This window comes from Camponotus floridanus, unplaced genomic scaffold, assembly GCF_003227725.1.
Source record: "Camponotus floridanus strain SB8 unplaced genomic scaffold, Cflo_v7.5 scaffold40, whole genome shotgun sequence".
Classification (NCBI taxonomy): Eukaryota; Metazoa; Arthropoda; class Insecta; order Hymenoptera; family Formicidae; genus Camponotus; species Camponotus floridanus.
The window spans coordinates 663,590-682,670 of NW_020229548.1; the positions used below are offsets into that span (position 1 = coordinate 663,590).

The 19,081-nt window shown below is 32.2% G+C and overlaps 1 protein-coding gene across 3 annotated transcripts in view; it reads left to right on the forward strand.

Moving 5' to 3' along the window:
• LOC105254113 (probable serine/threonine-protein kinase roco5) overlaps positions 1-18,472 on the forward strand; it is a 32,245-nt gene extending 13,773 nt beyond the window's left edge. The window contains exons 3-7 of one of the 3 annotated variants that reach the window (XR_889426.3): positions 7,702-7,823; positions 13,710-14,256; positions 14,559-15,098; positions 15,251-16,499; positions 17,053-18,472. Coding sequence is in view for 1 of the 3 variants with exons in the window: in XM_011262611.3 (XP_011260913.1) it covers positions 7,702-7,823; positions 13,710-14,256; positions 14,559-15,098; positions 15,251-15,769 (1,728 nt within the window). In the remaining 2 variants the exon portion in view is untranslated. Of the gene's footprint in view, positions 1-7,701; positions 7,824-13,709; positions 14,257-14,558; positions 15,099-15,250 lie in introns of all 3 variants that reach the window. The other 2 variants (XR_889427.3, XM_011262611.3) reach the window with 2 other exon arrangements.
• Positions 18,473-19,081: the final 609 nt, after the last annotated feature.

The following is a 19,081-nucleotide window of genomic DNA, read 5'->3' on the forward strand; positions in this document are numbered from 1 at the left end:
AAATTTTGAATATTTTACATTTATATATTTTTATAGATTTTAGATTTTTTAATAAATATTTTCAAAAGTGTATCACAAATGATAAATATTTTTTCAAAAATATTATATTGCGTGTATCTTACGTTTATATCTTAATTATATATTAAATATATTATATTTTGTCGAAAATTAAATTTTATGACTATGAATTGTTTCATAACATTATATGGAGCGGAAACTTCGCAAAATATTATCCATGTTCGTATGGAACGATATTAATTACGAAGTCAACCTATCTAATTATGATTGACAATAGGTAAACATTACGGATCCGGATATCCTAATTACGGTGAAATTTTGTCGGACACAATTAAGATGTCTGATTATAATTGGTACCAATTAAGATACAAACTAGTAAAAGAAAATATATTTTTTCTATCAATTTTCTATTGCGCAGCATACAAATAATAGAAATTAATAGAAAAATAATAAATTCAATTTAAAATTAAATTCTTCGAGAACTATAATATTGTATAATTTTTAAGATTCTATTTAATATTTCTATTTAATATTTTTACTTTGTAAGGTAATTTGTTGTTTCCATATAAATTCATGCGCATTAACCAGCTCTTACAATACGAAATATTCAAATAACTGCATGTCCATTTGAAAATTTTAATAAATAATTCAGAGACGCGGTTAACGGGGTTTGTGATCTTTCAACGAAGAGTGAACGCGTGGCTGGCATCATCTCGCGCTCGCATTCGTCGGAAACGACGACCTTGCCTGTGACTCAAGAGTTCGTAGGCAGTACCGGCATTTCCTTCCCCCTCGTGCGAATGAGAATATGTTGGAAGTAGACGAGAAAGCCGGTCACGGCGCGCTGGCCATGGAGTACGAACACTCTCTAATGAGCCTCGCTCGGTCGTTCGCTCGTTTGCCTTCCGCACGATTCGATTCGTTACCGTTCCCACCTGCGCGACATGTGCGTATCGGCTTGCAGACTTCCGCTTAAAATTTGTCCTGTAAAAATTATTCTCTATTTTTAAAGAGAAAAAAAGGGAGCTTTAAGGGAATTGCTCCCTTTTGATTGATCAATATCGCTTATAACAAAATTATAAGAATAAAATGCAATATTTTATATCAGTAATATAGAAAAATTTTACTCAAATTGTTATAGAATTTTTAAAAATTTTTTGGCACTTTTGTAGAAAGTAAAAAATTACCTGCCGATTTTATTGTATATCTGAATCGTTATTGATTTCTGAATTAACTATTTCAATAAAAGAATTAACATCAATAATTGTCAGCGAATGATTTGTTGATTGAGACTCTATTGAATCTTGCACATCGTATATTTGAATTATTCCGGATAAATACAAGTGAGAGCGGCCTCGTCGTTGAATGAGAAACTATCGAGACTGTGTCACTTGAATTAATCCGATCGGTCCACAGCGATTGAACGCAGACGATAGAAAAAGTAACGATCCCATGAAACGTCGTTCACTATTTAGCACTTGATATGTAAATTATAAATGTGCGCGATAAGTTTCACCGCGAAATATTCTCGTGCACGTGACAAGTTCTCGCGAACACCATCGTTTGGATGACGCCGAATTTTCATGATCTTTTCTTCCCAGTCGAGATCGTAAATCGACACATTTTGTCAGAAATTATCACTATTTAATCGCTTTATCATCGCTAATTATTCGCGAATGATGTTAATTAATTTATCAAGTCATTTATGTCTTACCCCTATTTCAAGTTTTAATTTATTTCTCACTTTCTCGATCGCATCCCTGATTTTAAACATATCTTTTTTACTGGATACATGCAAATATATGTATACTTTTAAAGATAATTGAGGACACGGGTTCTGCGCATTGATTTATATTAATTACACAGAAAAAAATAAGTATCAAATCAAAACTTATATACTTAAACTAACGCGTTCATTGTTTCATATATACGCAACAATTTATATCTTTTTAGAAGAATTTAGTAATATTAAATTTCAACAATATTACAGTCTTATTTTAATATTGTAATTGTCACCTCAAGAATATATAATTATTTGATTCTACTTTTAGAAAATTATAATCTTTGATTTAAAAATGTGATTTTCTATCGGACATTGTTTTTTTTCCATTCAAGAAAATTAAATCTTAAATCATAAGAATATATATTTCTTGATTAAATTATATAAAATGGCTTCATTCAAGTAAGCAATTATTCAAGCAATTATATTTTTCTTTAATTAACGCAATATATAATCTCATTTCAAGATTTTCATATTAAAATTAAATATATTTTCAAAATAAGAATATCCTTTTTTTCTGTGTATATGTGTCTATAATCTTATTTTAAATAAATAACTTAAAAGTGATTTAGTATCGTGAAACTTCAAGCAACGCAACATCTAATAGTTTCCGACAGAAAATATATAAAAAGTGATTTTCTACGTTTATATTTATATTATAATTACGCATACATTCCGTATACTTACACTGCGATTTATCTAGATATCTACTCATTGTTATCTATTGTTACTTAAATAGAAACAGAATGCATGAAATCAAGAAGCATACACTTGCGAGAAAAATATTCCGTGTTCTATCTTTCGTTTGCGATCTTAGAAATAAGGAGAAAGTTCGCAGGACACGCGTCGTGAGAAAGAAATCGATCGATATATTGTGCGTTCTTTCGCTTGAGAATTTCTCATTCATTGTATTTTATTGTGACCTTGAATATCACTTCTTCTCAATATTTTTTCTCAGCATTGCAACAGGACAGAGAAAACCACGTGTTTTTCGTTTATGAAACTAAGGAATTGCACGTGAATCGAGTTGAATGTGCAATTGATCTTTACTACAAAATTTGATATCCTTCTTGCCTTTACGTGATATTGCGTATTATATCTCGAATTTTAAATAATTACCATTTTTTGCAGACTTATATTTCAATCAATTAATGAACAATAAAAGCAAATTAGTTAGCAAAGATCATTGCATCTTAAATGTGAATTCTGAAAATTTCGATTTTCTGGAATTCTTAAAAATAGATATCAGACAATTATTTAAATATTTCTTTCATGAAACTAATTTTTGCAAAATAATTGCAAAGAGTTTTATATTAAATTTGTGAAAATGAAAACTGAAATTTTGTAAAATTAAATATATTCTTACGTAAAATAAGAATTCTTATATAAAATAAGAATTTTTACATAATATAGAAGAATAATTCTTACATAAAAGCCAATTTTTTATAATCTTGATATCAATTAATTACACAAATTAATTACACAATTTGTCTATTTCAATAAAAATTTATATATATAAAGAAATATAATATTAGAATAATTTAGACGGAGCTGTGTTAAGACATATCAGGAAATTAAAAGTCTTCTTATCTGCTTTTATGCGTCATGTTTATGCTATAAATTATAGATTATGACTCATTATGATCTTTAATAGTATATATCTTTAATAGTATATCTTTAATAACTATCATTTATATGTATATATTTCTGGCGAAAATTAATGGTAGATATACGATAAAAATGACAGCTGTCGTGTTTTATATGTTAATCTGCATTTACATGTAAGTGCGGTTAACCTTTACCAGATTGTATATAAGTACATAAATTTCTGCCTAAAAAAGTTTGAATCTAGAAAGTCTCTTGCATGTCTGGTTTCCTTGACATATCATATTTTTAGTCGTTTTTACCGGTTTATGAAATCATGAATTATTATATTTTTATAATTTTTTCACAAATATGTGTGCGTGTGATTATTGCGATATCACAATTTCGCAAAATATCATATAAATTACACACCTATAATAAATAAAAAGAATTATAAGTATAAAAAGATATACATTTCTAAAACTGTTTTTGATGCATGATAATTGTTTTATAATTGTTTTAAAAAACAGAAGCGTGGTAATTATTTTAAAAAATAAATTTTTTCACGAAAAATCAAATGTATTCAAGTATATAATTAATTAAGCAATTATAATATATTCTCTTTTTTTGTTTCTTTCTTTTTCTTTGTATGAAATTAATAATTTGTGCTTATGTATTAATCCTCAAGTAGAAATAAAATTATTAAAAGCAATTCAATAAAAAAAGAACAAAGATACACATAATTTAATTAATAAGTACATTATAATTGTTATATATATTTATTTTGATTAAAATTATACCTTTATAATGGATAATGAAAAATTACATATTTTTTATCGTTTTCATGCGTATTTGAATAAAAGTATACAAAGCCATTGTATTGTAAGCTCAAAAATATTGAGCGTAAAAATATTTCAACATAAAAAGTTTAAGAGCACATACTCTTTCGATTGTCGATCTCCCTTTCGCATCCCCTATTTGGCGCCTTCATCTCTCGGATGCATTTATAATTAGACTGTTGACGGTTATGATGGTTGACGATGATTGTGAACATACGAGGCAAACCTTTGTAGAGAGCTTTTGAGCTTGCAAAGTCCAGTGCGCTTGCTAATTGGATCGCTGCTCTTAATTGCGCCGTAGCTTGCCAGAACGATACTTGATAGATGAAGTGTTTCCCTCTTCTGTCCTCTCTATAAAGTGAACTTCTCGGCGATTGAATCATACGAGTTCAAAGAAATCGATAACACTATATTGACAACAAAATTTAATCGTCTTTTATAGAGACAAAATAAATAATTACGAAATTCTTCAATTTTATTAATTGAAATATATTAATTGTAATTATAGTGTAATTATATATTTATATTTAATTTATATCAATATATTATTAATTGAAATAAAAAAAATCAATTCTTTTCCAACTTGAAAACAGAATGACGAAAATGATACACATGTAGAAAAATATAACTCTTTTTCTCCTTATTTTCGTTTTAGTCTAAAGTATTTCTCCAACTTGATATCTTTCAAACATTATTTTAATCGTTGAAAATTTCGTTTTTGAATAATGCTAATAATAAAGGATTAGCTTTCATTTTATTCAATTTTGCCGAGTTCATACCGATCGTCACTTACACGTGGTAATCTCTACATGCGGGTGGAAAGGCGCGAAACGTGTTTTGCATTATGCATGCGACGCTCAAGGAGGTATTAATCACTCGCTGTTACAATATAATTGCCGCGCATGCTTTCTCTCCGCAATCGTAAATACAATGGCAGTGTGTGATAGAAAACACGCAATATCGAAAGAAGCAATTTCAGACAATGGGAATTATTCAAATAAACTGGCGCAGGTGAGAGATCGATAGCATCGTCCCATCTTCCTGTCAGTCGATTCGCCAGTCCCTTGAATTTCGCCGTGCGATGAACGGAAATAAAATTCGTCGGATTAAACACACAGGGCTTTCTTCTTCGTTCTCTCTCTCTCTCTTTTCGAGAAATAATAACGATTCGCGTTCTGTTTACGGCGGATTCGAATTCCGGTTTTCGCATTCGTCACCGTTTTGGCCGCGATCCAACTGGAGCCGGCCATTGCCAAGGAATTCTGGCTGGGTTTTCTTCGGATATTATTCTCGACTTTTTAATCCGCGAAATTTCCATCTCGCGTCGAGATGTAAGAGAGCTTCTCTCATGTCACGTCTCCATTTTCATCATCTTTCTCGTTTCATCTTCGGCCGACTTCTTTTAGAACCGAGATGAAATCCGAGATGAACGGTAAAATGTGCGCGAGTGCTGGAATGTAAAAGAGAGTGCATTATACGCCTTTCGACGCCGAGAATCGGGCTGAGTGATGTAATCTAGTGGTCCTTAACCTCCTCACATCTCTTGTATTCTCAGATGTTCTCGCACCGTCATAAAAAGAAATTGTTAAATTTTTTACCTTATTCATATAAAAAGAAAAAAAATTCATGTATATATATAAAATTAGTAAATATATATATTGTATATAAAGAAAATGAGAAATTATTTACTTAGAAATTATTTTACCTAAAAAATTTACGATATTTTTTTATAGTATATTATAATGCCAAAGGCGATTTAACGAATTTCTTTGGCAAATAGACAGACTCAGAACTGCTGGTATTAATAATTTTTTAATAAATAAATATTTATCATTGATAAATATTTATTCATGAGTTTATTTAATTAATTCCATAATAAAATAGATTTTTTTTATTTCTTAGCTCATTACGCAGCGCTATACAGATGAAATAATAGCACTATATAATTTTAAATTAAGTTCTTCTCATAATTTTCACGAAACTGCTTCTAAGGAAGTCTATAATAATCGACTAGCAAAGCAATCGCGTCTTCAAAATTAATAAAGAAGTTACAGGCTGTATATCCATTTTCGACATTGAACGATGCTGTGCGGCCGGTGCCTTTACGAGTGTATATACGCCAACCAGATGCCGCAATTTCATTAATAAGTTTCTCTTTCGCGAAAATATCGCTTTAGCGTTCTCTCGCGCGTGTTACTTGCGCCACGTGAAAACAGGACGACGCAAGCCTTCGTTTCGTGGTCAGCGATGAGAATCGCATCTGGCGTCGTCGAGTACTTGAACGATTAGCTAGTATTATATAGGTTGTTTCAAAACTGTCAAATCATTAACATCAAACGCAAGACGGATATATATATATATATATATATATATATATATATATATATACACGGATATATTTTAACTAAATTAAAAAGAAATCTGTTATTAGCCTTTATATTATTAATAAAATTTAATGATAAAAATCTTGTTTGTTTTATATAAATCTGAATAAAATTTTGATATTCAGTTCGATTTATTAAGATATCTAAAATTATAAAAATTATAATAGTCTCTCGTAAATCTTGTAATTAATAAAATCGACTTTAGGTGATTATTATGCAAATATCAAATAATACTATCAAATTTTGATGCAAGCTGTACTAGTATCAATTTTGCGACAACCGTATAAATGTTTCGCACAATCACGATGAAATTACTTTGCATTAAGGTCACTATAGAGGATACGATGATAAATTATATAGGTTTGTCTATCTTACTCGCACTATAATGAATTATAGAAATTTCACATCCTGTATTTAACGTGACAATGAATATATTATAGTATTCACATGTAGTATAGCATGTAATTAGCTATAAAACAAAATCAATTTATGCATCTTTCTTTTGTTTCTCTCGATAATCGAAAAAATTTTGTTATTATATTTTTAATTATATTTATTTCAATCAGAAAAAGTTTCTAAATTGTAATTTTAAGTATATATATATATATATATATATATATATATATATATATATATTGTTATGAAATGTTAGAAATATTTGTGTATGTGTATTATATGTATATATAATAATATATAATATATAAAAATAATAATAACGATATAAAAATAACAGATTTATACAATAAAAAATAAAAATTTATTCCAATTTAGAAAAATTAGAATTTAGAACTTTTTTAGTTAAAATAAATATAATTATAAATAAATATAAAAAAATAACCGTTTCTCGGCAATGTATACGCACACACAATTTTTTGAAAAAAATTTTGTGTAATAGAAATTTTGCATATACGTATTTGAAAAAATATTAGCGTATTATAGTCAAAAAACAGCGCTCTTACGTTTATGACCTCAAAGTTCTTGCTAGAATCGGAACTATTACGTATACATTTGTCAATGTGATCTTATGTCAATAACTGCATAACGTGACCACGTGTTACAATATGTCACTAACCCCGTATTCACTTCGTTTTTCCAGGTTACTCATAAAGTGACGAGTCAGGTGATGGTGCTCAAGATGAATCAGCTGCCGGCGAATAGACCGAACATGCTCAAGGAAGTTCAGCTCATGAACAAGCTCAGCCATCCGAACATACTAAGGTGAGCCCGCGCGAATCGAATCCGGTTTATTTTTGCTGGTGAAACTCTGTGTCTTGCAATCGAAGAAAATCGCTCGGCCGTATGTGCCGAATTTGATAATGACGATGAAATTTCTACCCACTCTGTTTGCCCGTCTAATCCTTATATTGCAGGTAAATATGTTAATTTTTTTTCGCACGATTTATTTCGACGCGGACAAAATTCGAGACTATAATAAACGTGATGAATAAGTATCTTTTATTCAAGGTTAAACATGCAATGATATTATAATATTGCCAATAACAATATTTTTGGATTTTGTAAGAAAGATATTTGGAGGATGTTAACAAGCATCATCAAATTGTTTTATTATTTCTTTATTTATATTAATTATGTTTGTGTAAAAATAATACGTATATAATTTTGTATATGTATATTAAATGAATTTTTCCGTAGTATTTTTCCAAGCATTTCTTCAGATTTATCCCATCGGTCCGTTGCCAAATGCTTTGTATGCTCACATTTGTTTTGCCTTGTCATGATTCAATTTAAAAACTTTTTTTCGGCGTCTTGCCAAAATTCTGCCACAAGCTTTGTATTAAGCTATTTTACCGTAATACATTCAACTAAACACGTGGCGACTGTCAAGACTTGTAAACGATATCATAGAATTTCGTTGCAATGTACCAAGTTCAAGTTAAAGCGTGTGATCCTATGTTTGATTTATCATCTAGTGATTATATCGTTAACATTCCTCTCGCTTGGGAGACCACTGAAATGAGCAAAAGATTAGAAAAAAACGGTATTACGCTTTAACCACGCTCGTTACGAATTACAACATAATACAGCGTCTAGCGGTAACGGCCGTTACTTCGACACCCGTTGCGAAAATTCCTGCTAGCAGAGAACAGAATCTAAAGTACAGCATTCAAATACATAATGCATGTGCAATATCTTCTATTCCATAATTGCAAATATGAGATTAAATGTGTAAATATCGAATTGAATATACTACAGTATACAATATAATTGTACATGTGTATTATATATGTTTATACCGAGAGAAAACATCTTATGAATTTCTTATAAATTTTAATTGTTTAATATTATAATATAAATTCATCTGACATGACATGAATTAAAAATACACTGAAGAAGAATATTTAAATCGAATAACATTATTTATTTTCATTTTTAAACCGCGTTTTGTTTTTAAAAATTGTTACTTTCTATTTATTAACGTTTTTATTGACAAAAACCGATTTCAAATTTAATTAGATAATCAAATAATTATTTATATCTACTATTCGTTGGATTCCTAATCCAACGTTACCTCAAATAATTCCAAGTAACTGCGAAGTCTATCGTACGAGGAGTACAAATAAATTCGTACACTTTGAAAAATAAAAAATCGGAATCCTAGAGATGAGGTACTATATTGATGTCTTTTTTGGAGAGAAGATATGATGAGATTATTCGTTTTCCATTTAAGGATGTTTTGTATGTACAATCCCAAAAAGTAGCTGAAAATGAATATTGACAAATATATCCACTTTTGGTGTCTTTTAAATAAGAAATTGTATGGAATTTATTGCGTTTTTACTGAAATATTCCGAATTTTGTTAATCGAAATGATTAACTTTTGGCAGAAAATTTCGCCTTGTGACAGATACATGGCTAACTTCATTGAATTATATTTAATATCTTTTTAACCAGTTAGTACTTGTATAATATTATTTGACCAAATATTTCCTCTGTATCTAAACTTTTGCAAATTTTAAACAAATTCTATTATTTCCATGTGTTTTTGTCATTTGAATCGACGTGGTCATACGTTTCCTATAAGAACACATGTTAATTCGGTGCAAATTAAAATCTTTATAACTTGTGAACGCTTTAGTGAATCGATTTAAAAATTGTACTGAAGATTCTAAACATATGTAAAGACATTCTGTACAATTTTCATTAAATTGTCAATATTTTGAAAGTAACTACAAAACATCCTTAATCGAAATGATTAACTTTTGGCAGAGAATCGCCTTGTGACAGATACATGGCTAACTTCATTAAATTATATTTAATATCTTTTTAACCAGTTAGTACTTGTATAATATTATTTGACCAAATATTTCCTCTGTATCTAAACTACACTTTTGTAAATTTTAAACAAATTCTGAATATTATTTCCATGTGTTTTTGTCATTTGAATCAACGTGGTTATACATTTCCCATAAGAATACATGTTAATTCGATGCAAATTAAAATCTTTATAACTTGTGAACGCCTTAGTGAATCGATTTAAAAATTGTACTGAAGATTCTAAACATATGTAAGGACATTCTGTACAATTTTCATTAAATTCTCAATATTTTGAAAATAGATACAAAACATCCTTAATGCTTCTCTCATTATGACATAACGCGCCGCGCGTTGCCGGGACGTTCGGGATGCGCCGCGTCGCGCCGCGACGACAACGCATTCCGACGATATAAACGGCTTGGCCTAGATTCGGATACGGTGTTTACCCGTCGGGTGAACCTAGCGGATCTTATTTCTGGCATTTTCCTCGGCGAAGGCCTCCGCGAAACTCGTGGGTCCTCTCAGGATCCTTCGCTTCGCGCACCAGCTGACTCAGCCGTAAAAATAGTTATCATCTCCACTCGTGGCATTTACCGCGAGGTGTATCATTACACCCGCGCTTATTGCGATGTTGTAACTAGGATACTACTATAGCGAGTCTATGTCTTAGTTTGAGTGAAATTAAGAAGTAATATTGCTGCTGCAGGAATGTCAAATATCGATATTTTCAGACGAGACATTAATATTCGCGTTTATTTTAATTAAATTTATAATTAAATCTCTTGTATTGAATTATTAAAAATTTCTCAAACATATAATGAACATTGTCCGTTCGTTTTACCTATAATTTAAATGCAATTGATTATTTTTTATATATGAACTAACGAGAGAAATATTGGCATTATATAACGTGAATCATCAATTGTTATTATGGCATTTAATCTATCTCAATAGCTAATGTTTATTTTTAGAAAAAAATAAATTCGATCATTATTTCTAACGACTACTATTATGCCACCAATCATTACCAATCATTATATCGCAATAACATATCAATTATGGTATCATTGTTACAATATAAACAATATAATAATGTCAAATATTATGATACAAACAAAAAATATCAGCACTGTAGGGATAATATTCCTATGTCAGGTATTCAACGTAATAATGTCATCAACAACAACAAGTCATAATTCTTAGAAATGATGCATTGAACAATCAGCAAACGCGTGCCAATCGTTTTCAAGAGTGGCTGAATGAAAACAACCGGACAGCACAAAAATATCTCACGTCTTCGAACTCTGCATAATTCTTGCATTCAAACATGTTCTCGATCGATTCATCAATGCTTGTTGTATGCGAACGCCCCCTCCCTTTTACGTAATATTTGGCTTGCGGAGAATGAATTCGCCTAATCGCCTGGGACAACACACCGCGTTACTAGTAGATAATGACACGACATAGTCAGACATTTGTCTTGACACTCGAGCTTTCGATTTACGTGCGCTTTTGCAACTTATGTACGTGTATTATGATCTACATTCGATGTAGCATATTGATATGTAATAATTAAATATTAATATAAGCGTAAATAAATACGGAGCAATAGTCCAAAAGATTGAAAGAATTGGCATTTTTACTTTAGAAAATTTATCGCGATTTAATACAATTGTCTCTCCCTCCAATGGATCGTTTCTGTTTTATTAATAGTTTTTTTTATCGATGTATTTTTGTCTCTTATATATTATTTTAGCTTTCACTCTTGGAACTGTATAATCTCTCAGAAATCTTTCTTCGCGTATTTCATTATGAATTATATGCCGAGTCTATTAGCAAAAAATTCTGCCACATGATGCGGTATAATTAATGTTTCTATCGTGTATCAATCGCAGATGACAACCTTGGGAAGCACGAGGGGAGCGACAATTTCTCCTCTTATCTGATCGGCAAAAAATGAATCTGGAGCATCGCGTATGCATCGCTTGTATTTTACCTGGGAAAAATTCTTCGCCGGAAATTTCTCTTTCGCTCGCGCTGTTTGTCGTTTTTTTTCCGTCTCGTGTGGGAGAAACGCGTCGACGTGCTCGGCGAGAAATGCTTCGAAATCGGGACGACACAGCGTAACGCGTGATTTTCTTCTCTCTTCTCAAGATCTACCATTTATGTAGGATCCTCGTTTTATTCCGCGATAATGTAAAGTGCACTCATCGATTAAGTCTTTCCTCCGCAGGAGAAATAGCAAGCAAAAGCTAGCTTTCGCAAGATAATCAGGTTGTTTTATAGCAATTTTCCCAAAATTCTTTCGAATATATTTTCACTTGTGAATTTATGTATCCATTTAAGATATCGATTTAAAATAATAATAACAAAAACTCATAACAGCTTACAATATTATTTTTCATTATAATAATAATTATGATGTCATTATTTTAAAAGTATAAGAAAAGTTAATTATAATGTAAATCCGTACAATATATAATACTTATAGTCAATGTATTGTATATTATTACATACTTTTATAAACTTTCTAATTTAAATTTTATCAGTATGAATGTATACAATAAAGAATATATTAACTGTTACATTATACGTAATAATAATAAATATATTTATCGTTACAAATTATAGTTAAAAACTACAGTTGAAAAAATTGCGGTAATTAATTGATTTTTTGTCGGGCATATTTTTTTTATTGAACTTCAAAAATATTAAATTATTTTAAAATCCATGATGTTTCGTTGAAACAAAACGGTATTTAATTGTCCTAATCTGTCATAATAGAATGGCTATAAAGATAACGTCAAAGATGTCGCAATTAAGATACAAGATACATATAAAAGATGTCTGGATTCTTTAATCGTCTTTATTATAGAGCATTATTTGGATTTAGTTTTATTATTCAAAAATAATGAATGATAAACGATATTGCGATATAATATTCATACATAAAATTTCCTTGTCTTTTCGCATGATTTATATCTTTTTGTTTTTATTTATATCTTTTGTCTGTTTTTATTTATTTTGTAATATTATATTGATTTCGAATTTCATCATTACTTTTATCATATATTTTCGCGCACATTTTATCTTATTTTTTATTGTTGCAATTTTTTATATAAATTGAAGAGTATAAGCATATATGTATAACATTGAAGTTTAATATAAAACGTTATAAATATGTCAGTTTTACCCTAGTTTCTTCTTTGTTCGTTTTCCATATCTAATTTCCTTGGGTTGAGAAACACTGAATTGATAAAAGCACCAAGTTCTGAATCCGTTTGATTTTGTATTACATAATAAATATTGTTTTACTTTGTGATAATTTTAAGAGAATATTGTTTCATTATAAATTTAAATCCAATCTAATTTTTGAGTTTTATGTAACGAGTATAAACATTTATCATTTTATTTACATTCTTTTATATAAATTTTATGGAATAAAAAGTTTATTTTTTTTACCTAAAAGTTGCGATGCTTTCTTTTACTTTCTTCTATTCATGAAAATATATATTTAAATTCATTTTAAATTTCAAATACGATATTAGTTTTGAAATTCTTGTTGAAATTACTTATGGGAAATATTTCAATTAAGCATTGAGATTGAGAAATTATTATATGAGAAATTGAATTATTATAAGAGAAATTGAATTATTATTTTGTGCTATAGCATCGCAACTATTCACAACGAAATTAATCTATTTTTTCTGAAATAGGTTTTTTTATAGACAATATTGAAAGCCATCGTTTTATTGTCACAATAAAAAGAATTTTTTCAGTCGAAGACATTCGAGCATTCACAAATCAATTTCCTCTTACATTTTCCAGGTTCATGGGAGTGTGCGTACACGAGGGTCAACTGCACGCATTAACGGAGTATATCAACGGTGGCAGCTTGGAACAGCTGATTATGTCACGGCATACGCCGTTACCGCATCTCATCCGGATGAACCTCGCCAGGGATGTAGCTCGTGGTATGGCCTACCTGCACAGCCGTGGCCTATTCCATCGTGATCTTACGTCCAAGAACGTGCTGATCAAGAAGGACGAGTGCAACAACGAGATGATCGCGGTTGTGGGTGATTTTGGATTGGCCGCAAAGATACCGGACCCAAGCACGGGTTATCGACTCAGTACTGTCGGTAGCCCTTACTGGATGTCACCCGAGTGCCTCAAGGGTCAATGGTATGATCACAGGTCCGACGTTTTCTCATTCGGCATCGTCGTATGCGAGCTGATTGGCCGAGTGCCGGCAGATCCGGACGTTCTGCCACGCTCAGATAACTTTGGCCTCGATTATCTGGCCGTGGCGGAGATCTGCGCGGCCGCCGATCCTCCGCCCGCCTTTCTGCAACTCGCCTTCAATTGCTGTACAGTGAGTATGATGATCTCTTGTAACTGTAAAGGCATGCAATGTGGATCCGGTGCGAATCAAGTCGGACGATTATTATAACTGCTGTTACACTCAAAATGAAAATATTACGTTAGGCACGCACACATGCAATACTTCACGCAGCTGTCTGTTTCATTAATTGTCAGTGAATTTCATTAATTGTCAAATCAATTTAATTAAATTTTATAATTTATTAATTCGAATTATCTATCTACGTGATTATTTCTCAAATTATTTATTCCGTATGGATGTGGTGAATGACAGACTTCTTTATTTATTTGCAGTACGAACCCAAGTCCAGACCAACCTTTCCGGAGATCACGACTAATTTGGAAACCATAATAGCGACCTGCGAAGAAGAATTAAAAAGCAACGTGGGTAAACGACAATCGACCGTCGATTCGACGTTGATGTCCAGTATGGACGAAATTACGCGAGAAGGACGCACGACAAAGCGACGTACTGCAAAAATTAGAAGTCAGTCGGCAGACGCGAGAGGTTGTGATAATGCCACTCCCTCCGATAAGGCGAGATGTCATTCCGCCAGGCGGGTGGCTGAGCTTGCCAGCAAACGGGATCCGCATTATAGACCGATGACGGCGAATCCGTTTCACGCATTGGGCGGTGTCAAAAAGATCCTTGGTAATCTGTTCTCCAGTTGTCTAGAGCTACCCTCCCTAGAAGATGTGCGACCCAGTGCTATTGACGGCGCGTGCAGCAAATTCAAGCCGGCGCAGAATGATAGTATCGCTAAGATTCTGGACAGGAAAAAGCCGAGCTCTGAACCGAGCAGCCCTACTGCTAGAAAAAAATGGGAGAGAAAAGTAAGTAGGCACAAATTAATTGCAAGTGATTGGACTTTATTATTCGGTTCAAAAATGTGTTATTTTATGTCTTTATGCTCATTAAATTCATAAGAGAAAATATGTATAATTATATATGTAATTATTCATACTGATATACACATTGTTTTTAGGTCGCCACCAAGGTAGGAGCTGCGAGTCTCTTTACTCATCCCCTCTTTCGCGATGGTTGGGAACCACGGAGACGTGGCAGCTGCGAATCCGGCTTTTGGAGTTGCGTTGGCGAGGACCTGAGTCCGGAGCCACCGAATCGACGACATACCTCAACCCTCAGCAGTTCAGCGGCAAGCAGTCTGTTTTTGCTGGATGATCATCGGACTAGCTCGATCTACACGGATTCCTCCGAGGACATTGCCAGTTTGGGTGGTGGTGACTCATGTTGGGAAGATCGATTAAACGGCATTGGTTCTTCAAGCAAGACCATTTCGAAAATTGTTGAGTACTTCGAAAAAAAGCAGGCGATGGCGGGTAGGCTCGGTGAACACGGCGATACCGCTGGTCCCAGCCGCCTGACCCTGCTGCGGGCCAGTTTGGAAGGATCCGTACCCATCAGTAACATCTCAGCCGCGCAACGACTGGTCGTATGTGAGGGTGCCGTACGTAGCAAACTTGCATTATTCGACAAGAAGTGATATTACGCCTGACGGTCGTTTGACAGTTTCTTATCGTTTCCTTTTGACATTCAAAGAGCGTCCGCATAAAAAAGCCTATACAATGAATGCGACATAGATTGAGGAGAGTTTGCCTCGTCATCGTGCATGATGACGGCAAGTATCCTGAGACGTTACACGACAATTAAATACATAGCGCGTTCTTATAAGCACGTATAATTAAGAGTGGAGAACAAACAATGGTAGTTATATTAAAAATAATAGTATTTGCGATTTTATTGCACATAAAGATTACGACAGGTAAAGAAGGGAATTAATAGTACCAGCGCGTCATACATGACTTGTAGGCAGGATAGTGATATACACGCGCAGCGTGCTAAAGGACATTTCTCTAAAAACCTAATAACCTGACTGTGATGTTTTTTGATAATCTACATACATACATAATTGAGCTGTACGACTGAAATTTGGCGAAGCCATCGGCACATAGAATCTTTAATACATGAGTCGCGTTTCACCTGGACTATAACGAGACATTGTTCGGAAGAAAAAAGCGAGAGAGAGGACGAAGCAATAGCGAATTTCTTTTGAAAAATGCGTTTAAGATTAGCGCTGGCGCAGTGCTAATTGATTTCTTGGAATCGACGTACGTTTTGCAGTGCCTCGCAGTTCCTAGTAGCCATCTCCGTCCTTATGCACACGAACCGTGCTTATTATCGATCACTGCAAGAGAGATATTCAGATCGAAGATGTGAGTACGAATTACTTTTTTTATTTTAGGCAAATAAGCAAATCGTCTTATCTGACCATTTTAATTTTATAATTGATATTTCCGATTAATTTTCGATCGATTTGTTACGGTTGTTTTTCTTTTTTGTTTCATAATGTGTTAATAATATGCAACTTCATCAATTTTTAATTCTAAATCTTTAAAAATATTTAAAGATACTGACCTGTTATTGCAGCTATTCTGGATTTATTGCGGAATATATTGAACTCGTTTTATCATATACTCGTACCTCATAGAAATTTCAAAATTTGTCGACGATTCTTTTTAATTCATCAAACATCAATTATAATCTTAATTCCATAAAATCCATCTTTTTCTAAAAATATAGTAATAAGTATTTGTACATCAAAATATAGTTACTTAAGAAATGAAAAAGATATTTACCAATTTATTCTATTAAACATAAGGATAACGGTATATAATTGATCTATAATACCTATTTATTGATTTATAATAATCTGTATAACGTATAATATAACGTATTCGTTTCAATTTTTTTCTTCTGATTATCTAGTATACTGCAATGAGAGGTCAGAATAAGGCAAGTTCAATTTACAGAGGCCTACGTTGCGTTTCGCAGAATTTTTCACTTCGTTTTCGACTCGATAGATTAACATCGATGCGGCCCAAAGTTCATTGTGCTACGCGCTTTCGCAACGGTTCGCAATTTTGCGTGTCGTGACGTTAATAGCTCGGGACGCGCGGTATAAAGTGCCGGAGACACATAACGATAATATATATACATATATATTTTTTTGTTGATAGAGATATTATTACACACCGTGTCCTGAATATCCTTGTTATGTGAAGCCGAGAGAATTTGTGTACACTTTGAAAAAAGAACATATGAAACTGATCTAGTCAGTGTATTAATGTGGCGGCCTTATCTTTTATACGTTGTAGCGCTAAAAACTTAGTATTTAAGATGAAACGGCGAGCGTGAAATGAGCGCGAGATGAAACTCTGGGCCTCCTGGTAGTACGTAATGGTTTTTTTTAACATCGGGATATTTATACAATAGAAAACGCGAGAGTGACAGCGTGTAAGACGAATGAGATGTATACCTATGTGTGTGCGCGTTGCGAGAAGAAAGTGTACTCGTCCAAAATGATATACATATAGGTAGGCTCACACACATATACACATATATATAAAATGTGAATTGTTTCGTCAGACGGCGAGTCGAACCAAATTTACGATTGTAGGATGATAGAATAATATGATGATACCTTTTTACTTGTCGAAGTTCGCTCACGGGTTTACTCTATAAGACTGTGCGTTCGTTAAAGTAATATGTCGTATATAAGATAGAGAAGCTCGAAATCGCGTCAACGACATTCGCAGTCTCTTCTTTTGTGTATAAGAGGATGCGCGCCGTGCACGGAGTTTTTTCTTCTCGTCTTAATTTTCGTTCATCGAGTCGGGGCCTTCCGTTTCTCCTCGATGCGTCAATCGGTACCTGAACAATCGCAGCGAAGGAAGAACTGCGAACGAGTTAATTCTTAAGCATGCGGACATATCAGGAGTATGGGCTGAGGTTCAACCCGATCGATAAAGGGCAATAAATGCGTGATTATAAGTGACGAGTGTTGCAAATTAATAGTGCGGATGAATGAGTGAATGTGAACGAGGGAAAGAAAAAAAGAAAAAAAAAATAATAGAAAGCGAAGTCGGCAAATCGAGAGACGCATTTTAAAAAAGAAATATGGGTTATTTATTTTAAGTAAAAACAATTATATTAAAGATTATATATATATATATCTATAAATCTATAAAAGATATCGTCTCTTCCATATTTTTCAACTGTTAGTCTCTAAACTGTCTCTTCTTACTGTATATATTTATTACATTACAAGAGGATACACGTGCGATATCTCGGACTCTTCGTGATTGTCCGTGTTGATCGTCAAGATATATATATAATACAAAAGTTACATAACAGTGAGCGCACTATGAACGATTTTCGTGATCATTGGTCACTTACTTACAGACTGGAAAAAGAAAAAACAAAACAATGGCGATGATGGCGTGATGATAATAATAGCTGTAATGATTCATAGTAAAAGATGAAGCTATATATAGCTGTGTAAAAGAATCCTATATATATATATATATATATATATATATATATATATATATATATACATATACATATATATACACACACAAAGATAATAAAGTTAAGAGCTCCCAATTTTTACCAAAAGAAAAAATTATTAAATCTTTTCTTCTAAAATCATTAAGTTTTTAGCGATCCTGATAACCAAAGAAAAAATTTTGTGAGCTTTCTTTAATTTTCATAACATTATTTATAATCACATAAAAAATAGGCACTAGTTTGATATCTACAAGATGACGCGAAAATAAAAGGCACGGCAAATATATTTCTCTTTGCTAAAAATCGTACATGAGATCTTATCTTATATTTTCTATTTTTCTATATCCGATGTTTTATTATCAGAAAATCACGCATTTAATTTTGAGGCAAAAACTAAGAATACGAATAGATTTTTAACGAATAGATTTTTAACGAATAGATTTTC